This window comes from Plecotus auritus, assembly GCF_963455305.1.
Source record: "Plecotus auritus genome assembly, chromosome: 7".
Lineage (NCBI taxonomy): Eukaryota > Metazoa > Chordata > Mammalia > Chiroptera > Vespertilionidae > Plecotus > Plecotus auritus.
This window is the reverse complement of record NC_137774.1, coordinates 135,515,505-135,542,695: the sequence shown is the minus strand read 5'-3', so window position 1 is coordinate 135,542,695 and position 27,191 is coordinate 135,515,505. Positions and strand designations below refer to the sequence as shown.

Here is a 27,191-nt window from a genome sequence, read left to right as displayed (position 1 = left end):
CTTCACAATCTTTTCTGTGAAACAACTTTAAGTTGTTCATTTTTAATATCACTGTGATTTAATACCCTCGTGCATGTAGTTTTTTTTTATTTGTTGTATATGTTTTCTTCTTACATTATTTAGCCAGAATAGATGTGTATTAGGGGATTATGGAGTTAAACAGAGAAATTATTCAATGGCTTATGATACAAGTTGCCCCTCACTATATTCCCAGAAACAAATGCAAGTGTCTTTCACTTAAAACAGCCTTCTTTTATTTTTAGAGTGTTATACTTAGAGCTGTTGCCATAGGAATCGATTTATCAATTGTCAGTGGTCAGCAGAGAAACAAGGAACTCCTGTTTGCTGTCCCCAGAACACGTGGCAGAGTGTACCATCTGCTACCTATGTTGAGCATCGTTTCTAGTCCGCATTCCTCCTGACATGCGTGCAGCGCTGGTTTAATCACCTGTCCTTCCACTCACTGTGGTCTGGGTTGGCAGGAGCCGGTTGGTGTGCAGCCCTGCTCCGGTCTGACCTGGGTCATGTGTGTACTGTGAACTGTAAATATGGACACACATATGGAAAAGAATGGTGCTTTGGGCTGCTTCTACTATCGGCTCGTCATCCATTTCCACTGAAAGGCTATTAAAACGTGGCTTGCTACTTGTAAAGATTGTGTGCCCGTGGAGAGGAGGAGGAGTGGGAGTGGAGAGTGGGAGGTATTTGCGAGAACATATGTTGGGTTCTTTTCATTTTCCTCTTAGTGACAATGATTGATGGCATCCAGTGAGTCCTTGTTTGTCGCTTTCTCGGTACAGCTGGTAGTGGGGGTGGGGGAACCAATAAGGACTGGGCAAAAGATGGAGGTGGAGAGGAAGGGGCTCTTGATATGGTACTGAAATGACATTTCTCAAACAGTTAAACTTTTCAATAGTGTCTTCTGCTGTTACTTCACTGCTACCTGCTGAAAGCTCTTTTGATCTTTTAGACTCTAGAAAAATCAGTCTTCCTATCACTTTCCAATTCCCCATCTCCAGGAAAGGATTGCCTTTCAGCACAAGATGCCTGTAGCTTAAGGGATGGGAAAAAAGGAAGGAAATCCATACTGGATGCAGCTTGTGCCCAGTTGGGTTCCTTATATTTTGAAATATGCTTTAGCTGTGGCATTCTCTTGGTGTTCTAGAATGTTCATTATTTAACTAGTCCATATTTAATGTCGGGTTAGGGGTAGGAAGGAGTTGTGGCAAATTAGTAACTTTACAATGGTCTTATTAAGCTTACTGCTTTCATTTTCTTGCCTCTGTTGGGCAAATAAATGTGTAAAAGTGCAAGAACAGTGATTATTTTGTGGTTAGATCATGTGCACAAACCCAGGAAGGAGAATTGCTTCATCAAGCCCTCAGTTGTTATTTAGGTCAGAATTTATGCAGAAGCCTCAGATGAGGGTTGATTTGCCAGGAAACTGCTGCCAACGACTTTCGGTTCATTCTGCTTTACTTTTTTTCTGCACCCCAGCTCGTGGTTACCTTGTACAACAGAAAGTGCTTTGCACTGCAATTGAACATTACTGCTTTGTCCCCCCCCCTCTACCCACCACCTCCTTAGCAAGTTCTAGGGAAGCCAGGTAGACAGAGCCCACTTTTTTAGTTCAGTTCTCCAAGGCACTTTGGCCTGCGGGCTGTCCTGCACAGTGTCCTATGCCCCACAGTCTCCGCCCAGAGGACTTTGCACGTTCATGTCAGTGTGACCGTGACCATGCTGCTGTGGAGCCTTACTCTTTAAACTGATGCTCTCCTGCCCAATTCACTTTCTTCCTATTTGTGAACAGTTGTTTCTTGAACACCTGCAACCAGGAGACTCCACACATGGTATCTGTTTTCACTCTCAGGACATCTCGGTGGGGTAGCTGTGGTGTACCCAATTTTCCCAAAGGGCGAGATTGCGGCCCAGGCTGATGGCTGCATGCCGCCGTCATCACAACTAAAAAGTTGCAGAACCAAGTTTGAAGCCAGGTTATTTTGGGAACCCGGAGTCCAGTGCTCAGCTGCACCCCACAGACAGCTCTGAAAGGGACAGCAGCCCCTTCAGCCAGTCCCAGAGAGGATGTTGGCCTCATCCTGTATTAAGGCACAGGTACAGCTCCCTTGGGGAAAGCAGAATCTATGAAGATCAGCCTGGCTTATTCTACTTTGGGAAGGGGCTTCACTGTGAGTTTCTGCTTAAGAAGTGAACATTCCTAGGAAGTGAGCTTATGCCCTGTTCATCACATTCCCCTTGGAGAATTTGTCCTAGCAGAATGGCGTGTGGAGGACAGGTGTGCTGAGAGGTGACAACCTGCATTGAAACCTCAGCTTACCTGCTGGTCCTGTATTTCACTAATTTCTATTATTGAAAATAATGTGTGCTTATGGTAAACAATTAAGATACAGGACCAGATGAAGAGTTTCACCAATACAGGGAAGAACTTCACCAGGAAAACCACTGTTAACATTTTTGCTACATGTTTTTCAGTCTGTGTACATTAATTTAAATGCATATAATTTTAAAAATAAAATTATCTTCTATAATTTTGTATTCCATTCTTTTCTCTTAATTTACCACAAGTATATTTTCCATCTTCTTGAGTATTCTATGAAAATAGCTCAAGTGACTGTATGACATTCTATCCAGTAGTTAAACATGATTTTCTTAAACACTTAGGTGGTTTCCAGTTCTTCTATTACACAGATATTTTCAGCCATGGCTGTGTTTGTTAACCTATATTCACAAAGTAAACTATCCGGCTTGTATTTTGTGTTTCCTAATGTGTTCTTTCAAGGATCAGTAGAGTATTGTGGTTAATGGACAGAGTTAAGAGTGCTATTTGGGTTCGAATCATGCTTTTTTTTTCACTTACATATGAGCTTGGACAAGATATTTCATCTTTCTTGGTATCTGGCTCCTTATTTTTCTAAAGGAAGATGCTAACTCATAGAGTTATGAGAAGAGTAAATAGAACTGTATATAATACCATGCCCTAAACTTAATAGGTGTACAGTAATTTTTTTACTGTTACATCATCAGATTGTTTCCCAGAAAGTTTGTACCAACAATTTATAACTGTTCAAATATATTGGGGATGCTGTGTAGCTGAGAACTACAGGCACATATATAATACACCAGTAGAGGGCAGAAAATGGAGGATTCTCATCCTCACCCTGATCCCTGGATACTCCAAGACTGTTTTCCTATATAAACATTTCTCTTCAGACGTGTGAATTTCTTTAATCATCACTTAGGTGTCGACTATCCTGTATACACTTAGCTTTTGGTTTTTTTTCCAGTATATGAGTGTTGTTTCAGAAAAAAAGTTTAAGTGTTATTAAAGTACTATTAAATATTTAACACTTAAACCAAGTCATCTAAGATATCAATCAAAAACCATGATATGGAACACATTAAATATTGTCTCTCCCTTCCTTTTTTTTCTCTCACAACGAAATGTTGAAGTTTAAGACCAACTTTTGCTTAACATTAAAAATAAGTACATGTTTGTGGGGTTTTTTTTAATTGTTTTATTCTATAGGTTCATTGCTTTATGCAATGTCTGCCTATCTGGAAATTTTAGCACATGCAAATGTCTTCTTTTGTGGTTTGTATATGTTAAGCCAGTTGTCTCTCCAGGCATGTTGTAATAGTATAATATATCCCAGGTAGATGATTCGTGGGGCCAAACCTAATTAGAAGTACAGTAAGTATCTAATTGGCTCCTGGAGTTAGGAATAATTAGGAATAGAGCATGTATTTGAGCAACAGTGTATCCTGTGAAATAATTTTCAATGTTTTTCAAAATTTATTTCAAAATTTTCAAGAATTAATTAGACCTATTACTAATTGGGCTACAAAGTTTGCAGGCTTTCTTATATTTCAAGTGCCTCCAGCCATTCAGCTTATTTCTCTTCTTTCCTCATCCCATGGCTAAGGATGCTTTAAATATCCATCTTTAAAAAGTTTCTCACCCAAAAAGATTCTTGGAAAAAAATTTGTTCCTTTAAAGAGAAGGGAACCATATGAGTGATATCAGGGGGCCAGCTCTCCGCTGGGTCCTGCACAGGTACTGGGTCATTTAATCATGAGAAGCACTTTGAACTAGTAGCACCCTAACATCGATGAGAATCTGATACTTGCTGCTCAGTAAACTTAGGGGTGCTGCCTGGTGCACCACTCACAACAGTGTCTGGAAAGTACTAGATGCTCAAAAGTATTAACTGGAAGAACTGGTTAATATGTCGTGGTTACACAACTGGTGAGGGTCTAGGCCAGGTTCAAACTCGGAGACATGCTAATCAGCATGGTTGCTGGGTTCTTAGTGCTGGACACAGTGCTACACATTTTACACAGATTCTCATTTACTCCTCCCAACAGCCCTCTAAGGGTGCATACTTAAAATACTCTTATTTTGCAGAGGAATCACTAGTATTGTGCTAGAACTACAATTTGAATCCAGTAAGAGTAACCCCAGATGCTCTGGTTTCAGTCACCAAATTGTATTGCCTCTATCAGTTGCCTGCCATTTGATTGTATGAAATGTTACCAACCAGGTGTTCTGGAGGAATGAAATTCTGTGGTCAAAAAATTGGGGGAAACATTGGGTTAAGAGAAATTAAACTTGGTTTCCTACTTCAGGAATTCTCTGAGCTTTTAGGATGATAATACAACTTATGAGTCCTCAAGAGAGGATAAAGAAGGTAGCATTTCCTAAACTTATTTGGCCTCCTTTTCCCTACCCTTCCCCAAGACACGGTTAGCATCTCACTGAGCCAGCATTCTGTGAACATAGGCTGGGAAATTCTTGCCAAACTCAACATATTCTGCTCTATCGTCACCTCCTAAAGAGAAATAAGTCCTCAGAAGTCTGCTCCATTCCTGTTAGATCTTGGAGTCATATATAGATTCTTTTTGTGGTATTATGTGTCTGTATTTTAAATAAAACAATTAGCATCATTTAATATTTCATGCCATTTTCTTATACTGAACCAAATAAGTTTTGTATGAGAGAAGGATGGGGACCTGAGGATGTCCACTCAGTGGAGCAATGTGTGTTCCCCTGCATCTCTGTTCCCCTGAGCTGATATGGTGACATTTTGCAGCAGCCTCCTGAGAATGAAAAACGTTTACCATGAGAACCTAATGTAGTCCTTCTGACATTTTACCGTCTATTGACACAAAAGGTGACCAATTACACTGTCTGTATAAAAATATCTGGTGGTTGTTGTTTTTTATTCTTTTGTAAAATATTTCATATGCTGATTTTCAAAACATTTAGGGAGAGAAATTGACTTGTAACACTTGAAAGTTCATGGAACAGGGCACTGCATTAAAACAGGGTTTTGTGCAGGAAAAAACCACACTTTCTGGGTTTTGGCCAACGGTTTTACTTTCGGGACATTTATTCCATACGGCGCTGTATGATAGAGACCAAGATTTATAGTTGGTGATTTCCTGAATAACAACTAAGATAGCAAATGCCTCCGTGAAACAACTTTCATATGCTCTGCAAGGCACAAAGTAGCGTAATAGAATGGATCGTTTGTCTTGGGATTTTCATGAGTTTGGTTTTGTTATCTCTTGTGAGACAAAATGACATTAATTATTTTTCTTTTTGGCCTAAAGCTAAAATTGGAAAAATTTCACCTTTCTCTCCCCTTCATCCTTCTCCCAGCATCCTCGCCCTCCTCCTTCTTCTCCCAGTCTCACTTGGATCAGACCTTGTACTTTTACACATAGAGCTACTTATGGAAACTACGTTAACTCAAAAAAAAAGGGGGGGGGCGGTGATTGAAGACAGACTGCTTGAATGGTAAAAAGGAAATTTCTTTTGCCTCCATTTTGTTTTTCTGTGCCTGGAAAGTGATCCAAATTTTCCCTGCGGAGAGAAGAGAAAACCTGCAGTACTAATAGGAAAGTAGCCCCAGGACCGGAGAAGGAAGGTGTTCTGCAATGACCTTTAAGATGCTCATATGAAATGACTTTAACTTTTGTTTGGGGTGAGACATTCACATATCGGTGCTGTGGTTCGGTAGGAGAAAGAATAGGGAAGAAGCAGTAAATGCAAGGTCAACAGAAGGACACACACAGCCAATTCTGGTTTTTATTCCTGTGGATTTTGGGGTCAAATCTGAAGATAGGCTTTTGATGACATATGAAGTCTTTCCAGCTTGATTTTATGTATTCATACTTTATGTACTATCATACATAAATCATAGACATATAGATCATTGGGATAAAATTGAGAGTCTAGAAATATCTCTTCACATTTGCTGTCCATTGATTTTCAACAAGGGTGCCAAGACAATTCAGTGGGATGAAGTATTTTTAACAAGTGGTGCTGTGCTGAGACAACTGGATATCCACATGCAAAAGAGTGAATTTGGACTCTTATCTCTCACCATATACAAAAAATAACTCAAAATGGATATAAGGCTTAAATATAACGGTTAACATGCTAAAGCTCTTAGAAGAAAGCATAGGTAAATATCTGTGAACTTTAGTTATGCAATGGTTTCTAATTTGGACACCAAAAGTACAAACAACAAAAGAAGAGATAAGTGGGACTTTGTCAAATTAAAACTTTTTTTGTGCCTCAAAAGATACTATCAAGAAAGTGATAAGCCAACACACATAATGGAGAAATATTTTCAAATAATATATCTGTTAAGGGGCTTTGCATAGAATATATAAAAACCTCTTATAATCAATTGTAAAAATACAACCCAACTAAAATGTGAGCAATGGATTTGAATAGACATTTCTCTATAGAAGATATGCAAAAGGACCATAGCACATAAAAAGATACTCAGTATCATTAGCCATTAGAAAAATGAAAATCAAAACATCTACTAGAATAGCTATAATTTAAAAAGACAGCTAATTGTTGGCAAGGAGGTAGGGAGATTAGAATCCTCATACACTACTGGTGGGAATATAAAATATTGCAGCTGCTTTGGGAAATAGTCTGGATGTTCCTAAAAAGATTAAACATCCTACTTCTAGGTATATACCCAAGAGAAATGAAAACATATGTCCATGCAAAAACTTCTATACTAATGTTTAAGCAATATTATACTAGCCAAAAAGTGGGGGGAAACCCATATATTGATAAAATAACTGATAAATGGATAAATAAAATGGAATATCCCCATGTAATGGAATATTATTCAGCAATAGAAAGGAATGCAGTACTAATACACCCTATACCTTTGATGGACCTTGAAAACATTATGTTAAGTAAAAGAAGCTAGTCACAAAAGGCCACCTATTGTGTGATTCCATTTATATGAAATATCCAAAAGGCAATTCATAGAAAGAAAGATTTACAGGATCAGGAATCTGTGGGTGAGTGGGATGTGACTGCTAATGAATAATGGGTTTCCTTTTGGAGTGATGAAAGTGTTCTAAAACTGGGAATGGTGATGGTCTCACAACCCTGTGACTGTGCTAAGAAATCATTGCATTGTACAGCTTAAATGGGTGAGTGTGTGGAGTATTTCTCTATAAAATTGTTAATAAACAAAACAAAATCATGTTACATAATTACAGTGTCATTGAATTCCATTATAATTTTAGACTCATGGACTGAACTAAATGCCCAGGGTTTCAAGTGACCCGTCCAGTACACTAAGCTGGGGACCACAGAGCCAGACTTCCTGAATATCAGGCCAGGTGTCTCTACACTGAGTCTGTTGTAGGAAGTTTGACCCCAACCAACCATAAAAACCACACTTAGAGTTTTTATTGATTTGTGTTAACAGATGAGCTACTGAGGTTGACACTGGTAGGAGTTTAACTCCTTCTCATGTAACCTTATTGAGAAGACTGCGATCCTGTCTTGGTTTGCAGGGGTTCTTGAGGAGGTGACTATATCTGGATCAGCTCTAAGCTTCCCATATCTAACTACTGCTTGCAACAGCACCCACAGAGTCAGTGCAGGCATTTACTATTGAAGGGTAGATGGCAAAGAAGTGACGAGGAGGAACTTCTAAAAAAAAGAAAAAGAAACCCCAGGCAATTTACTCAACTCTGAGAGTGACTACTAGTATACTACCCTCTGACCTTATATTAGAGGAGTGTTGTCTCCAAACCGTGGAACTCATACTGCTGCTCCAGGAGTAGACTGGAGTGTTTATCACTTCTGTTTTACGTGGGGCTGTAGGACTGGACTGGAAGATTCGTTCTTCAGTTTCTTGAGTTTTGAGAAGTTAAAAGTTGAAATACGAGCCCGGCCAGTATGGCTGGTTGAGTGTTGACCCATGAACCAGGAGGTCACTGGTTCAATTCCTGGTCAGGGCATATGCCTGGGTTGCAGGCTCCATCCCCAGTAGAGGAAATACAGGAGGCAACCGATAGATGATTCTCTCTCACCACTCATGTTTCTATCTCTCTCTCCCTCCCCCTTCCTCTCTCTGAAATCAATACCAACATCTATATATTTAAGTTAAAATAGGAGGAGCAGAAGCCCCTGGCAGTTTTTTTTATATTTGTCAATTACTAGGTGTGTGGCCTTGGGCTTTTCTGAGCCTCAGATTATCTGCATATGGTGACCCTAACAACACTTTTTCCTTTCGGGGTGGTCTTGAGGATTAATACCCATAAAATATTAAATCCCAGTCCTAGCACAAAATAGTACTTAATAAATACTAGTTATCATTGATGATAATAACATCATGTTTTGACTTTCAAGGCAGTGAAAAGGTATCTCCATTGGTGCCTAAAGTTGCAAAAATGCTGCATTTATAAATCCTTGGCCACATCCTAAAAGATTTTAACTGTGTTGCTTGGAACATTTTTCTTAAGCAGGCAGAATCCTTCATTTAATAACAATTTATTAGGTACCTGCTATATGTAAGCATGTTGGCGGGCACAAGGGATTATAAAGAAAAAAGGTGTGTTTTGCCTTGGAGCAGTTCGTACTGTCATAAGCATTAGCATGGCTATATTCTAAGCTAGAGGCCCCGTGTACAACATTCGTGTGGGGTGGGGATGGGGTGATGCCGTCAGCCCGGCCTGTGCCCTTTCCCAGTCGGAGAGCCCTCGGGGGATGTCCGTCAGTTGGACATCCTTAGCACTGCTGCGTAGGCTGGAGAGGCTACCGCCACTGCTGCTGTGCTTGCCAGCCGTGAGCCCGGCTTCTGGCTGAGCCGCGCTCCCCCTGTGGGAGCGCACTGACCACCAGGAGGCAGTACCTGCATTGAGCGTCTGCCCCCTGGTGGTCAGTGTGCGTCATAGCGACCAGTCATTCTACTGTTCAGTCGATTTGCATATTACCCTTTTATTATATAGGATAGGCTGTAGCTAACCTACATTTTTGGTGTCACTGATATTTAAAGCCAACCGCACATGTATTCTAATATAAACAAAAATAAATGTGATTGTCTTTTTTTAAAAAGTCCACGTCTAAATCATCATACTTCAGAGTTGTTGGTATTTTAGCTTCTAATTAATAACTTATTTCCCCCGACTGCTGCTACCAAGTGTCCGTTTACCTGTCCCCCTCTCCTCATACTTGTACCCCAATCACAGGATTGTTATAAAGCAGTTATGTATTGCCGTGTAAACAATTTCCTAAAATTTTTAAGATAATTGTTTGAAAATGCATTGTGTTTTATTGTGAAATAGCCTAGTTAATGCTATAATTTGTAGTTGAGTTAGATTAGAAACTCGGACTAGTGTAGTGGTGTTTAACTTGGCCAGATTTTTATTAAAAAGGCAACATGCCGAAACCGGTTTGGCTCAGTGGATAGAGCGTCGGCCTGCGGACTGAAGGGTCCCGGGTTCAATTCCGGTCAAGGGCATGTACCTTGGTTGCGGGCACATCCCAGTGGGAGGTGTGCAGGAGGCAGCTGATTGATGTTTCTCTCTCATCGATGTTTCTAGCTCTCTGTCCCTCTCCCTTCCTCTCTGTAAAATATCAATAAAATATATTTTTTAAAAAAGGCAACATTATTGATTTCTTAATTGTTTTTAAAATTTTTAAGTCTATGGCACTCTTACTTCAGTTTATTTGAAACAAGGCTGATGTATACCAAACATCTCTTATTTACCTTGTGTCTGATACATGAAAGCCAAGTTCGTCATCTCCTTTTACCTGTTCTGCCCTTCCAGTCTCACAGTCCGGCTAGAATGTTAGAGCTGGGGCACCATCCCAGCCTTCTCAGTCTCCCCCGCTTTAGCAGAGGCGAGAACTGAGGCCCAGAGCAGTTAGGGAATGCTCGGGGTCTGACGGTGGACTGAACCCTGGTGAAGAGAGCGCCCCTCACACCAGGCCCCTTCCCTGGCTGGTAATATTTCTCTTCCTTCTACCCCCTTTTCTGAGCTGTCACCAAGTCCTGTTACTATTTCCTTGAAGTGTTTCTTGGTTTCCTCCCTTCCCGTTTCTTCCTGTCTAATCTCGTCCCTCAGTTTCTCGCAATGGGGAAAGCCTGACAGGGCGCTTTGTCTCTGTGACATCCAGCGTACAAGATTAATTTTCTCTAATTACCCCTGTCAGCATGTCACCCCTCTGTTCCCAAGCTGCAGGAGTTCTGCTTCCTGTTGCAGCAAATATCAACATTTCTCTTATGGTGCTCCCTCCTCTGAGCCCAACTTCCCTGGATGTGCCCAGCCTCATTTCCTTTCTCCCCTTGAACCCCAAAGGCCCCAAGTCCCCTCTGGGTTCTCTCCATGAGGCAGCCATGTGTCCTTTATGCCTTTACTCTGTCCTGCTCCCTGGCTCTACTGTTCTTCCTGCCTTTCCAAATACTCATTTTTCTAGACCGAATCGAGATCCCACCACCTTTGTGATGTTTTCCCTATTACTCCAGTGATAACCCCACACACAGTGTTCCCCAACTTTTTCCTCTTATGCACCAACACGTAGCATTGGGCATAATTAGCCCCTTGTATATGATTCTCGGGTTTTTCCTTGCAATATTTGATGCTTTTTGAAGGCAGGGCTTATGTTTGTGTTTTTCTCGTGTATTCCATGTTTTACAGTGTCTAATAAGTGGTTAGTAAATACTCCTTGCTTATTAGGGGCTCTTTGAGTTTTTACAAGATGCTGTCCAGAGCTACAGGCAGTTCAGATGTTGTACAGGGCCTGCTGCTTGGATCTGGATCAGTTGTTAATATTGTAGAGCAGTGCTCCCGTGTCCGCCAAACGTTGATAGGATTGGCCACTGTTGTGTTAATGATCCTCTGGGGAACTGGCTGTATGGTATGGTGCTCACACTAGGAGTTTGTGATTTGTTGGTGGATCGGTTGCAGGCCCCCCCCCCCCCCCCCCCCACTGAGAGCCTGTACACCTGCCTCTTGGATAGTATAGTAGGGAATATAGTTCTTTGAGCATGGATAGGAATGGATAGGAATCCTCAGAACTGGCAGATTCTCGGCACCCCAGTGTGAAATGGGAACTGGCCTGGCTCCCTCCCACTGTGTGTCCTTGAGTCAGTAATGACCTTGGTGCTCTCTTCTCTACAATACTGGCTCAGTGTCCTAAGATTTAATCTGATCTTGTTCTGAAATATTTTTTCCAGAGCCCGGTAAATACTGTACCTTTCCGAAAAGGTTAGGTAGTAAGTTCCTGGTATCAGAAAAAGGAATGTGTATTTTTTAAAGAAGACCATGTCTGCTTTCTGAATTTTAATGTTCCTTTCCATGCCTTCCTACCTGTCCTGATAGACATTTCTGGACTGAGGCAATTTGCAGGTTTTACAGCACCTTGAATTATGCTCTCCCAAAGGCCTAACCCCTCTAAGAATCTTGTCCACGTAAGGCTCATTAACTGGAATTATTTTTTTTTTTCGGTAATGTCAGCAGGATTAATTCCACCCATACAAAACGGTACAAATGAGAATTAGTAAAAACTCAGACGAAAGAGAAGTTGACAAGCTCTGGCATGGCTGTGAGCTCAGAGCTGCTGGGCTTGGACCCCTTGTTCACCTTGTGCTCTGAGTCCCTGCCCCGCCCAGGAAGTCCTCTCTTTCCATCTGTGACACCTACAGCTATTCCCGACCCTGCTCCCTTTGTTACTGCCTCCACCACACACCGTGAGACGTTGATCTCTTCACTTTGGAAAGTCACCCAACTGGAGTCACTTTAACGTTTTGTTGTGTTTTTTAATCCCTATAGGTGGATGGAAGTCTGTTTAGTTGAAGAATTGCCACCAACCACTGAGCTGGAAGAAGGGCTCCGGAACGGAGTTTACCTGGCAAAGTTAGCCAAGTTCTTTGCCCCCAAAATGGTATCGGAGAAAAAGATCTATGATGTGGAACAAACACGCTATAAGGTAACTGAGATCTAATTGGTTTTGGCTTCCAGCTAAAAGTGAAAGTCCAGTATTTCATTTCCTTTCCCTTCTTTTAGTGTTTCTACAAGGATTTTGAGGGAGGCGGACGTCCTTGGCCTTTGAAGCCTGTTAATAATCATTCCTGAGGCAGCAGCAATTTTAAAAGCAAAGCGTTTCTATTTCTGGGCTGAGGCTGAGAGACCTCTGATTTGTCGGGCTCCCCCCATCATTCCTTCACGGAGGTCATTTTTATTAGCGCCAGTAAAGGTGAAAGTGGGGGCACTCTACCCCTCCTTTGTTTCACTACCACACAGTTTTATTACTCCCCTTATTCTCATCAAGGAATAAAGTACCCATCTGGGACTTGAACTTGTGGCCTCAAAGAGTTAGGGCCAGTGTGAGAAAATGAGTAGTAATGTTAAATACTCAGGTAGGAATTCCTTTCCATTTGGCATTTAAAACAAAATAAGACTAATCTTTTTGTATGCAACTAGTTTGCAGAATTATTTCATAGCTAATTAGAGACAGCGTGTGGGGGAGAAAACAAAACCAAAATAAACACCAATCTTGTATCAATAAAAAAATTCTGATATTTTAGAGAACATGTCTAAGTATTTATAGATAAAGTAATATATCTAGGATTTGCTTCAAAATAATTGGAAGGAACTTGGATAGATGATTCAAGACTGGCCATGAGTTCATAATTGTTAAGGTTGGATGATGGGTGCACAGGGATTCATTACACTATTCTGTCTACATTTTTATGCTTGAAATTTTCCATTGTAGAGTGAAGGAGGAAAAAGTAAACGCCGCCCTTCATGAGATGTGTCTTCAAAAGGCGTGAAGTTTCTCCTGGAATATGTGGTCTCTTGTCCACTTCAGATCAGGGTTTCTAAACTGTCTTTGAAATTTGATTCTTTATTGTCTTAATAAGTTCTTTCAGTATTCTCTATTTGAAGGTGTTCAAATATCCTTAAAAGTTATTTCTCTTACAGTTGCAAGGACAACAATAAATATAGTTGAAAATGGAATGAGTTCCCATTTATTGCATGATTCACAGTACCCTTCAGTTGTTATTGAGACAAAATTTATTTTTAAATATGTATATTGAATATAGAGTAAATGTTTGAATAACCATGTCCAGGGGTGGGCAAACTTTTTGACTCGAGGGCCACAATGGGTTCTTAAACTGGACCGGAGGGCCGGAACAAAAGCATGGATGGAGTGTTTGTGTAAACTAATATAAATTCAAAGTAAAGGAGCGGAGGGGAGAGCAAGAGAACCGGATAGAACAGCCGGATCCGGCCCGCGGGCCGTAGTTTGCCCAAGGCTGATGTAGACTAACAGTAGACAAGACAAATTGACAGATCTTTTTGGACAAGTCTGTTTTCATGATCTAGTCTAGTCTAAAAGGTAACTGAGCAAAAGTTTCTGTATTGAATAATGTTATGAATAAGTGTGTGCATTTCTTAAAATAAGTTTTAGTTTATTAAGTCATGTGTCTCACTCCAGAGTTTTTAGCCCCTTATAGCCTTTCATAAGGTTTTAATGAAATAATGACTTAGCCAGCCAAAATTAAAGTTGTTGTTTTAATTTTGAAAAATATTTTTAGATGTTCATAAAAGCACAGAAAAAATTATTCTTATAACCCCATCACAAAATAAATTAATATTTGTCCACATTTTAGAGCATGATTTTTCTTTTTTTTCCTTGCTTCTACAATGGTTATTACTAAGATCCAGGCCTATTAGTACTAACAGCCATGTAGATTTGATGACAGAATTAAGGTGTAGTTGGACTGGTCTCTGGCCCTCCCTGAAAGGGGACCGTGGATATTTTGTTTTGATGTTATGGATGGTGAGAATCAGGGAAGAAAGACAGACAGACATTCAGTGGGAGCGAGCCTCAGAGCAGGGAGTAGGCTAGTTTTTCCTCCTCCTGTCACATCAAACACCGTGAGTATAGGTGTCTCTTTCCAGTTCAGTTGTGGATACCTTCCTGGCATGTTAAACAGGTCCTCTAGCCTTAGAGATCCTACTATTTGAATAAGTAGCTACTTACCTTTGGGATGGAGATGAGAAATATTTCCAATCTTTTGTTACAAAAGAAAATACCTGTGGAGCCTAGGCCAGTGAATCATCCCTACGTTAAACGTGGTGAGGGAGGAAAGTGCTGGGTTCTGCCATCCTCCACCCACCAGGCCCCTGGAAGGCTGGGGTGCCCAGAAGAAGAGAAGGTAGGAGAGGGGCGGGAGGAAAGGAAGAAGCAGGAAGAGGGGGTTGATGCCAGCTGTGATGTGGGAGAAAGCACAGGGACAGATGGAAACTACTTCTCTGTTAAGTCGCAGGAGAAAAGAGGTGCTTCTCTTTTTACTTTCATTAAGTTCCTGCAAGTGCCTAAATCCCTGAATGGAAATGTTTCATGATTTGCCATGCAATCATAAAATTTTATTTTAAGCCCATTTCATTTCTCTTACAAAAATGAAAGGAGGCAAATATTAGTGAAGAGGAGACTTAATTAACTTCCTGCTCTTGTGTTCTTCAGGACTGAAGCCCTTCATGTGCTCCTTTCCCAAACACTAAATCATGGGACTGTGGCAAAGATGTTGAAACCCAAGGGAGCGCTCAGCAATCCAGGCCCAGTCCTTGATGTGCCATCTGGAAACCATGAGTTCAGTGAGCGTGGGCTCTCCCTGCAGGATCTGCCTAGACTGCAGCTATAAAATATGACCCGCCTGTCAGACAGTGTGTCCCTAAGCACGAGCTTCGTCCCGAGCTCTAAATTCTTCAGGTTGGGCACTGGCGCCTTCGAGTGAAGCTAACGAGCGCTTTCATGCTGTGCTGCCTCTTTGCCAGCTTATATGCAGTGTTGGCTCCTTTTAATTTAGGGTTAGAAAGATGTCCTAGGTCAGTGGTCGGCAAACTGCGGCTCGCGAGCCACATGTGGCTCTTTGGCCCCTTGAGTGTGGCTCTTCCACAAAATACCACGTGCGGGCGTGCATGTACAGTGCGATTGAAACTTCGTGGCCCATGCGCAGAAGTCGGTTTTCGGCTTAAAAGAAATTTCAATCGTGGTACTGTTGATATTTGGCTCTGTTGACTAATGAGTTTGCCGACCACTGTCCTAGGTCTTAGTGTTAAACCTCCAATGATGAGTCTTCTTTCTCTGGGCACCTGCACCCCTCCCTCCAGGTCTGAGTTATGTGACCACGCCAAGTTCACAGTGGCGCCTGGCACTGTTCCTCTTGATGATATAATATATATCATGGTATACTATAATTGATTGTCTTGTCACAAAGGCAAAAACCACATGTCACCTCTGCCATATCCTTGGCGAATGGTGCAGGATCTGGCCATGGTCATTGCTAGAGAAACAGGTGTTGGGTGAAGAAATGAATGACAATCCTTTCCGGAACAAAAGGACTCCATTTCTTTTCTTGTCTTCTGTTTTGTTCGAAACTTAATCAAGGTGCTTCGAGTTTGACACCCTTCCTTTAAGTGTGATGCGCACACCTCCTACAGAACTTCCCAATGGTTGTGTATAAAAAGTGGAACCTGGACCCCAACCCAGGCTTCTGAGTCAGGCAGAATCTCTTGAGTAGAGATCCAGGAAGCTCTTAATAATCACTCCATGTAGTTCTTTTCTTATGTACTACTAAGGTTTGAGAACCACTGTTCTAATGGTAGATAAGATGGATATAATAAATTTTAATAAAGTTATAGGGAAAGATTATAAAGTTGTACTAAGATTTCTAACTAGACTCATCCATCCATGCAATACATATCAACACCTACTATGTGCTAGGCACTCAAGACAGAGTGGTGAGCAAGGCGGACATGGTTTCATGGTGCTACAGTTGGACAGACAGACTGCAAGTGAATATACCTTGTGAATTGTGGTAAGTGAATGAAGAAAGAAATTGACAGCAACATACAGAAGATGAGAAGCCATTTACTCAGGCTGGATGAATGAGAAGAAAATCATCATGGGCAGAGTTCGGGGTAGGGAATGAGAACAGTACAGAGAGAGGGGTCCCATTTGTGATCGACTCCTCAAGGAAGAATAGAGCTTTGCCAAATTGAGTGGCTAAGAGGCTGTAGTGAAGGATCGTGAAGAAGAGAAATGGACCAGGAGGGAAGCAGAGACAGATCAGGAAGTCACACGTGGAGGATCTATGATTTCATCCTAAGTGTAGGGATTGGGGTGGGAGGAAGCCTTTGAAATGTGAAACAGGCATCACAGTGCAGTGTGCTTGAGAAAGATCTGTCTGCTGCTCTGTGTGGTTCGGAATAAATTGGAGGGAGGATGAGGTGGAGGCAGAGTGTCGTAAGGGGTTATTCATTCCAGGTGACAGTGGCCTGCAGAGCCAAGAAGTCAATGGATTCAAGAGGGAAAACAAAGGGTGAATCCTGGCAAGAGATTGGAAGTGAGAGGAGGGCAGTGAAGAGAAGACAGCTGGGTAGACAGTTGGAGACAATCAAAAAGAGAGAGTGTTGCGTTCTAAAGGGGGCGGGGTGCTGAAGAAGCCAGAGGTTTCTGTGGTGAAGGCTTGAAAGATGAGTGTTCCCAAGCAGACTAGGATGGCAAGGGGAAGAGAAGGAGGAGGAAGGCATTCCTTGTAGAGGACTCAGCCTGACAAGGCTCAAAGACAAAAAAAAAAAAAAAAAGGTGTTGTTCCAATATGCACAGATCATTGTAGACTTATTATAAATGACTAGAGGCCCGGTGCACAAAATTCGTGCACAGGGGCGGTGTGTCCATCAGCCCAGCCTGCACCCTCTCCAATCTGGGATCCCTCTCACAATCCAGGACTGCTGGCTCCCAACTGCTCACCTGCCTGCCTTCCTGATTGCCCCTAAACACTTCTTCCTGCCAGCCTGATCACCTCCTAACCACTCCCCTGCCAGCCTGATTAATGCCTAACTGCTCCCCTGCCAACCTGTTTGCCCCTAACTGCCCTCCCCTGTAGGCCTGGTCACCCTTAACTGTCCTCCCCTGCAGACCTGGTCACCCCTAACTGCCCGCCCCTGCAGACCTGGTCACCCCTAACTGCCCTCCCCTGCAGGCCTGGGTCCCCCCCCAACTGCCCTTCCCTGCAAGCCCAGTCGCCCCCAACTTCCCTCCTCTGCTGGCCTGGTCACCCCTAACTGCCCTCCCCTGCAGGCTTGATCACCTCCAACTGCCCTCCCTTGCAGGCCTGATCTCGCCCAACTGCCCTCCCCTGCTGGCCATCTTGTGGTGGCCATCTTATGTCCACATGGGGGCAGCCATCTTGTGTTTTGGAGTGATGGTCAATTTGCATATTACTCTTTTATTAGATAGGATAGAGGCCTGATGCACAGGTGGGGGCCAGCTGGTTTGCCTGAAGGGTGTCCCGGATCAGGGTGGGGGTTCCCTTGGGGCGTGGGGTGGCCTGGGTGAGGGGCCTGTGGTGGTTTGCAGGCCGGCCACGCCCCCCGGCGACCCAAGTGGAGGCCCTGGTATCTGGGATTTATTTATCTTCTATAATTGAAACTTTGTAGCCTTAAGTGGAGGCCAAGGCAGGCCAGGGCTGCAGAAGCTTGGCTTCCTCCATCACCGGGGGCAACCCAAGCCTCCTGCTCGCTCCGTGGCCGCAGCCATCTTGGTTGGGTTAATTTACATACCTGCTCCTGATTGGCTGGTGGGCGTGGCTTGTGGGTGTAGCGGAGTGATGGTTAATTTGCATATTACTCTTTTATTAGATAGGATTGGTGAATATTTGGTGAGCCTTCGATAGGGAAAGGATATGCACCATGGTTATATACACAGTAATATGAGCTGTGAATCAAAATGTTTGAGTTGGGCCTCACCACTAAGTTTGCCTCGGTTTCCTCACCTGTAAAGTGAGAAGAATAATCATAGTATCAACCTTTGTGGAGATACTGTGAGGAACAAATGTGATCGTCCATGCAAAGCATTTGGCACAGTGCCTGATAGCGGTACGCACACTCTGAATCTTTGAGGTGGTGGTTCTGAGGCTCTGTGTGCAGTTAATTGAACAGAATATTTCGATTTGGAGTCAGGAGTCTTGCAAGCTAGGCTTGGCCCTGAGCTTAACAGTCAACTTGAATGTGTCAGCTTGAATGTGTCTTAAATACTTGAGCCCTCAGTTTGCTCATCTACAAAATGAGCAAATTAGAATAATGACTGGTTTCTAAGCTACCTCATAGTTCTAAAATGCTTTGATTCTATGTAAGAAATTACCATCCAAAGAAGACTTACACAATTCCTTATCTACTCAGTTTAAGCAAGAATGACCTTGCCCTTTCACCAAGGATATAATCCCCAAATGAAATCTCTACTAATTATGTAATGAATATTTATGACTTCAGATGTAATACAATCTATTATTTTTAAAATATTTTTTTAAAAAAGGATAACCTTGCTTGCTGGTGTTGTAACAGCTCAGCAGTGGAAAATCAGCATATACTTCTAGTCCAATACCTGAAAAAAATTAGGTGGGTGGACAATAACAACCATTGGCTAAGTATGACCACAGACATGCCACCTAGTCTAGTATCATATGTAGGATGTGTGTGGGGGGAAGGAATGATAAGCTAAATATGGTTACAATGGACTGAGATAATTTGGAGCCTGTTTAGGAGACCATTTTTGTTCTAATTAAAGTAAATCTAGTAGATTAAAGATGTTTGATACAGTTTGTCCTCTGAAGCTTACTTCTTAAATATGCAGCCATAGATCAAAGTCCTCAGGTATTTAAAGTGGTTGAAGGAAAACATCTAACCACTGTGACTACCTGAGACTAATATAATATTGAATGTCAGCTACAATGGGAAAAATTTTTAAGTAAGGTAAAATAGGTGAAGGATTTGAAATCTATCCTTTTATTTACTGTATGAATATAACCAAGATAACCTTTCTTTCAGTGCCTCTTACATGAAGGGCTAAACTTTTTTCTGATCTTAAAGGTGAATGAGAGTTTCGAGCCCAGTGTTGTAGTGTAATAACTAACATTCATTGCATTCTTAAGTGCGCTTTGCAATGAAGTGCCCTATGAACATTCTCATTTAATCTCTCCAACTCAAAGAAGCAATCCTACTTTTATTTTATGGCTGAGGAACCAAGGTTCAAAGAAATGTATAACTTTCCTGAGGTTACCTCCCTAATAAAACCACTAAATGGATGGAATATGCTTGTTACATGGTTTGAAATTATTGAAGCCCACCAGCCAAAGACTCTCCAGAAACACACCTGGGATCAAACAAAATTAGTTTTATTTCACTCATTGTAGTAAGAAAAAAATGCATACCCATGGAGTCAAGAGGGGGAGAAACGAGGGGCTTAGTGTGGCTCTGGGCTTGTGCTGGGTGGTCTAATAAGGACTTAGGGAAGCGAGGACTGTCCCGTTATCTTTGAGTGTCCTCAGGAAGTGGATCAATTTGGTGGCTTGGTAATCAATTTGGTGGCTCTACAGCAGCAGTTCTCAACCTGTCGCGACCCACAGGTTGAGATCCGCTAGCAGGGTCGCCTAAGACCATCGGAAAACACAGATATTTACATTACAATTCATAACAGTAGCAAAATTACAGTTATGAAGTAGCAACAAAAATAATTTTATGGTTGAGGGAAACCACAACATGAGGAACTGTATTAAAGGGTCGCGGCATTAGAAAGGTTGAGAACCACTGGACTAGATTGACATGAGTCAAGAAGCAAGTTGTTCATCTTAGTTGGGAGGGAGGTTGTTTAGTTATATTTGTGGTGCCAAAGGGCCTTTTCTCTGTCTTGACGTGATTGTGGATTGTTTCCAAATTGCTCTTCCATGGCCACAGAGTGACCACGTCTGAGAATTGTCTGTGTTCTGCCACAGTTGTTTATGCTGAGTTACCCTCAGATGCTGTAGCCTGGCTGGTAACTGTGGCTGCTCTTGCTCTCTTTCTTTATCCTCTTCCTTTCCTCTCACCCTCCCCCCTCCCCTTATTATTTCATAGCAACTAACTAATTTCTTCGCTCTGAAGAATAATCCAACTGCCATTGGGAACCTGTGCTCTCGGGGGGGGGTTTAGCATAGGGAAGGTTTTCAGATCTGTGGAGACCTTATCTTGAATCCTAGACCAGCCACTTCACTGCCTTTTGACTTTGGGCAAATCTCTTCTTCTTCTTCTTCTTCTTCTTCTTCTTCTTCTTCTTCTTCTTCTTCTTCTTCTTCTTCTTCCTCTTCCTCTTCCTCCTCTTCCTCCTCTTCCTCCTCTTCCTCCTCTTCCTCCTCTTCCTCTTCTTCCTCTTCTTTTTTTTTTTTTTTTGTTTTTGACCTACCTTTCTTCATCTCTAAAGTATGGGAATGATAATCACCTTGCTGGGTGTTTTGAAAATTAGAGATAATTTACATAAAGTGAATTTACCTAGTCACTTTATTTGAACTATTTGACACAGATAGTTCAATCTCAATAGATAGTGACCAGTATTTAATAGGCATAAATATTTATCAGATGTTAATTTGCTTATATTTCTTAATTTCTAACAGCAACAAATATACTTTTTTGTTAAATAAGCTATTAAATTGTAGGTCACAGAAGATAGAAAAAACCAGACATTCTGAATATAATTATTGTTTGTTAGTCATATGATGACACTATATTCTCTTTACTTTTTTGTTTTCAAATAGATAACGTTGTGCTATTCATTTAACTAATTAAAAATACCAGACCATTTTAAGCTCTCAATGGTTCATTACCTGATACAACTTCATGAGATAGAGGCACGTATGCTGTATTTATAGAATATGCAGAAAAAATGGTTGGCCGAATAGGACTGTAAATAACAACAGAAGATATAGAAAGACTTTTTATTACATGGGTAGAAAAGGTCTTGTAAAACATTTCCACTGAACGTTTACTTATTGCACAAGGCCAAGATCAGGGTTAAATTACAGAAGGAATAGTAACTAAAATTAGCTCCATGTTGTGGGTGGGTTTTTTATCTTTGTATATTTCTACATTTTCCACAGAATATTACATCAATGATCAGGAAAAAAAATGAATCGGCAGAACCAGAAACCACACACACACACACACACACACACACCCACCCCCCATTCTACTTAGTCTTCTAAAGCCCTGTCTGTTTTCCCTGGAGTTACTAGGCTTCTCAGCTGTCATTGCCAAATCTTAACACCGTATATGTGTGTATGTGCACACACCTGTGTACATGTTTCATAAAATATCCTTAGGCATGTGCTAGACATTAAATGGTCTTTGAGATTCTACTTCAGAGTTACCTCAAATGTGTGACTAATGGAAACTGGTCTATTACAGATGGTCTGGGTGTTGCTGAATAGTGAACTGTGTTTAGTTGTTTTATGTGGGCTCTAATAACTTCATTCTAGGAGAAATACAATTGGAAAACATTCTACTAATGACAAAATTATTACAGATGACTCACTTTTTGTGTGTTTCCTTCTTCACCATTAGAAGTCTGGCCTTCATTTTCGACACACAGATAATACTGTCCAGTGGTTGAGAGCCATGGAGTCTATTGGTCTACCGAAGGTAAGCCTTCAGATACTGAAACCTAAACTGGAAAGCCAAAAGGGGGAGTGTGCTAATTTCTTGTTATAAAAAATGATTAGCAGACTGGGTATATTAATGCAATAGATTGCCTTATTGCCGCAGGAAAGGCCTATACAAAGTAATAAATGGTAAGAACTCGGAATGAAATATGTGTACAGGTCAAGAGCAGCCATGCACAAGTGAATAGAAATTAAACAAGGTCAGAACAAACTTTAACTGGTAGGTAGTTGATTTACAATAGCCACCTCCCTTTTTTGTTTGCTATTTATACTTAGGATTCCTAATTTCATTGCATCACTACAAATTATTATTATAAATTTATTTTTATAAATTATTGCTACAAATCATTGTATCACTATACATTTTAACAGCTAGGGGGTTATAGTTCTTACTCCTGAAATAGATCTTCTAAATAAAACTCATTCAGCAAATATTCAGAGCTTGTTAAATTCAAAGGGCAGGCAGACAGACAGGCAAGTAGAGGAAATGGGGAAATAATTACATTTGATAGAAATTGTAGAGCTATTTCTTAAACATCTTATTTTGAAATAATTATAGAATCACAGGAAGTTGCAAAAATAGTACATCTGCGTGTACTCTTCATTCAGCTTCCTCCAGCAGTGACATCTCATAACTGTAGTAAATCATAAATTGGCATTGGTGTATCAATGTTAACTAGACTACAGACTTTATTCAGTTTTCACCATTTTATGTGCACTCATGTGTATGTATGTGGGGGGTTCCATTCAGTCCATGAACAGGTTTGTTTGACCATCACCACAGTCAAGGTACAGACCCCACAGAGGAGTGCCCTTTATATTGTGTCCCTCTCTCAGTGCTGTCCCCAGACATACAGTAGATTACCTGTAGCAATTGCCTTTTTTTATTAAGCATAATGCCCTCGCTGCTCTTGAGATCCATCAAATGTTTTTTTGTATTTTTTAAAATACATTTGTATTGATTTCAGAGAGGAAGGGAAAGGGAGAGAGAGATAGAAACATTAATGATGAGAGAATCATTGATCGACTGCCTCCTGCACATCCCATACTGGGGATCAAGCCCATAACCGGGCACATGCCCTGACCAGGAATCTAATCATGACCACCTGGTTCATAGGTCAACGCTCAACCACTGAGCCATGCCGGCTGGGCCATCAAGTTTTTGTATGTATTGATAGCTCATTCCTTTTGTATTGCTTAGTATGGACAGCTATTTCAAAGAAACTAATTAGGAGTGGTTTAGCTTGAAGGCAATTCAGTAGGCTACTGAATAATTAAGACCTGTGTTGTTGTTATTATTAATCCAGGTTTGCAATTTTAAAACACAACAAAAACAAACAAACAAAAAAACCAAGATTCCTTAATGTAAATTATGCTTGGCTATTTTTAACATATTTTTGGCTGATATCTGTTTTAGTTCAGCTTATTTCATCTCAAAATAGTCAATAGGGATTTATTTTATTCTGCCATTTTTATCCCTTTCCCTTCTCCTAAAATGCCCAGAACATTAAATGCCATTCCCTTCTGGGCACTAGTCATAATACAGAATTCATATCTCTAGATTGTGATTTAGCAAGTACTAACTAGGGATTGGGTGTAAACAGGTTAATAAAGAAAGAAATTCCAATAGGATTTTTTTCTATGTAAGGCAACATACTTTAGATTAGGGTAATTTCATTATGTTTGATAGATTTGATATAAACCTTTTCCAATTGTGTGTATGTAGGGCCAAGCTTCCCTTGATTTTAAATAGAGCAAGTAATCCACATAGCAGATTCTATTTTTATTTTAGAAGATTCTATTTTAACACTGATTTTTATTGTGAAGTCATTGATTCATTACATTGCAAGATGAGAAACCAACAGCGTACTGAATGGACTGATGTATTTGCTATTCAATCTTCATTTATTAGAATTAAGTGCTTACTCTGTGCTCAGCATCATACCAGGTGCTGGGGACGCAGTGCTGAATAAAACATTGTGAACCATAAATTGATTCCATCTCCTTGCTTTATAATGATTTTCCAGGAGAAATTTAAGTAGAAAAGTAATTGTTTAAAGAAATGGAAGGGGCCCGTTGTTGTCCTCTGCTTATATATAGAACTTTAAACCTGGTCACATTCTCCTGAATTGAGAGTCCTCTTCTCATTGGCACTTTAATAGCAAATGTGTTAAAAGATAGTTGGAAAGACCTTTGAAATTGCCAAGGCTACAGGCATTTCTTTAAGTGCTCAGTGACTATACATTTGTATCTCAAGAAACGTTGCTTCCTTTCTTTTCTCAGCTTTTTCCAATGTCCAACAGAACATTTCACTTGAGTATCAAATACCACCTATGGTACATGACTTAGTTTTTATTTCAAATTTTATAAAATGTTTACTGAAAGCAAGTAATACCAATATGCTTATCTTAATCTTAGAAGCTTCAAGCCTAATTATTCATTTTGTAGTGCTTGGGAACAGGTAAGTTTGGTGTCCCATTCTAAAATGTTTCTTATTAGGCTTTTAATTTCCAGCTTAAGATTATTGTAAACAGCCCAGCCAGTATGGCTGGCTCAGTGGATTGAGCATTGTCCCATGCGTCAAGAGGTCACCTGTGCATGCCTGGGTTGCAGGCTCAATCCCGGGGGTGGGGGGGGTAGCGGGGCGGGGGGAGGAGGGGGAAGCATGCAGGTGGCAGCCAATCAATGTTTCTCTCTCATCGATATTTCTATCTCTCTCTCTCCCTTTTCCTTCCCCTCTCTTTAAAAATCAATTTTAAAAAACATTTTTAAAAAGAATAGTGTAAGTAGGTTTTAAAAGCTTCAATGTTCTAACCTTTCAATCTAGTAACTTTATATTTAGATGTTTATCGAAAAGAGCTAAGTAGGTGTTCAGAAAATGCAGGGATGTTCACTGCAGTGACTTATAATAGGGGGAAAATTGGGGACAAAAAAGAGTGCAACCATGGGGAACTGGTTAAATAATGGTTAAAATATGAAAGAATCATTCATCCATTAGAATAATATTCTTACAGAATAAAAAAGGGGTCATGTTCTATTAAGTGTTTTAAACAGGTTATGATATGTGCAATTTTATTTTGAAATGCATCCATGCAAATATAAAAATATCAGAGACATATACAGAAAAAGGACTGGAAGAAAGTATCCCCAAATGCTAATAGTGATAGTCTCGAGGTGGGATTATAGGTATTTTTCCTCCACATTTTACCTATTTTCCAGAGTGTATTCAGTGAAATGTATTACTTTTAAGCAGAAAAAAAAAAAATACCCACGTATGTATATGCATGTTTATAGAACTGGGTAGCTAAGTTCTTAACAATGTAATAAAATGCTGAAGAAGAGCATCCTTCTCAAACGAGCGGACCTCTGGGCAGTCAGTCACAGGAGTGACTCCATTGTAGAAAGCAGAGTCCAGACGGGCTCAAGCCTTGTGAAATGAAACTGCCATGTAACAAACCATGTGACACAGCCTTCTTGGAGTGGCCGGCTGGGAACCTCCCACTCCTATCACCCCTACGCACACTCTTTTGAACCACTAGGTGGCGTGCTTTCAGGCAGGGGATCAGATGCAGTGATTGGTCCTCCTGTAGAACAAGATGAAGCAGTAACTAAGAGATTCTTCTGCATTTAAATAAATACAGAACAGCAAGGACAGTCAAAGTAGGATCGTTTGGGAGAAGTACAATAATTTTGTGAAAAGTAAAACATAATAAAAACATTGTTTCTTTTGTTTTCCAGATATTTTATCCAGAAACAACAGATGTCTATGACCGGAAAAACATACCAAGAATGATCTATTGTATTCACGCACTGAGGTGGGAAAAATACACTAAAAGTCTAGAAAGTAAATTTAAATAAAACTAAAATTTTAATTTTAAAAGAGATCTTAAATTATTTTAATGACTCAAGAACTTTTATTAGATTGAGTTATTTTAAATTTGCTGGTACAAAATTAAAATAATTGTCATGTAAAAACAATCTTGAACTTGAAAAATATTTTGATGATTTTTTAATCTACATCAAAATAGAAAACTGGAAAATGAGTGAAAGACCTATAAATATAATAATTAGAAAATTTAAGTAGAAACTTCTAGGAAATCTCATAGAGTGCTACAATATTCTTCAGATATGATGAAGTTTATATAGCAAAAATATATCAAATGAGCAGCTATAATGGTCATAATTTTGGTTTTGATATTCTTAAAATTATTAGTTTGGTTAAATTCTTATCACAGATTAATAAAATTCCATATGATTTTTGTTTGTTTTTTTCAATATCTCTTGTAAGGGTAAAGAAGACACTTAGTAGTTGATTTAAATTAGTCAAAGGAAGATACATTCATTGTTTTTTTGTGTCCATCTTTGTCTTTTGTTATCTTTGTTATCTTGAAATCTATTTTGTCAGCTATAAGTATGGCTACACCTGCTTTTCTGTGGATGTTATTTGCTTGGAGAATAATTTTCTACTCTTTTACTTTAAATCTACCTTTGTCTTTGCAGCTTAGATGTGTCTCTTGTAGGCAGCATATGGTTGGGTTTTGTTTTTTGATCCACTCTGCTACTCTGTGCCATTTTATTGGTAAATTCAGACCATTTACATTTAGGGTAATTATTGATATATGAGGATTTCCTATGGCCATTTCATCTTTTGTTTTCTGGTAGCTCTGTGCCTCCATTGGTTCTTTTCCTTTGTGTTTCTAGCTATTGTTTTTGTTTGGTGGTTTTCCATACTTCTTTCCTCTGTTTCCTCTTTTTTTAAGGTATGTATCCTGGTTTGGGGATTTTTATATGTGGTTACCATTAGGTTTATAAAAAATAAACTTGCATATATATCATAGCTATTTTTCTTTTGAGTGCATCTGGTCTTCCTCTTCCTTTGCCAGTTCAGACCTTTACCCCCTCCCTTTTTATGTTTTGTTGTCACAAATTATTACTGTTTATGCTGTAAGTTTTGGTGATCTGACTCATAGTGTTGTGACCTTATATTCTTTGTTTCAGGTACAATAACTCCCTTGAGTATTTCCTGCAATGAAGGTTTTCTGGTGATAAAATCCCTCAGCTTCTGTATGTCTGGGAATGTATTTATTTCTCCTTCGTATTTAAAGGATAATTTTGCTGGATATATTATTTGTGGCTGGTAATTTCTTTCTTTCAGAAGTTTTAATAATTGGTTCCACTCTCTTCTGGCTTGTAGAATTTCTGCTGAGAATCAGATGATATTCTGATGGGTTTTCCTTCTTGGGTCACTATTTCTTTTCCCTGGCTACTTTGAAAATTTTTTCTTTGTCATTAATTTTTGACAGCTTTAATTACAAGTGCCTTGGAGATAGTCTCTTTGGATTGAGGTAACTAGGTGTT

At 40.3% G+C, this 27,191-nt stretch overlaps 1 protein-coding gene across 2 annotated transcripts in view; it reads left to right on the top strand.

The window, feature by feature from the left end:
• The window catches only part of IQGAP2 (IQ motif containing GTPase activating protein 2), a 285,446-nt gene that overhangs the window by 135,151 nt on the left and 123,104 nt on the right, over positions 1–27,191 (top strand). For both annotated transcript variants that reach the window (XM_080680284.1, XM_080680285.1), the window contains exons 3-5: positions 12,127–12,283; positions 21,736–21,813; positions 25,572–25,648. In XM_080680284.1, coding sequence (XP_080536410.1) covers positions 12,127–12,283; positions 21,736–21,813; positions 25,572–25,648 — 312 coding nt within the window. The remainder of the gene's footprint in view (positions 1–12,126; positions 12,284–21,735; positions 21,814–25,571; positions 25,649–27,191) is intronic.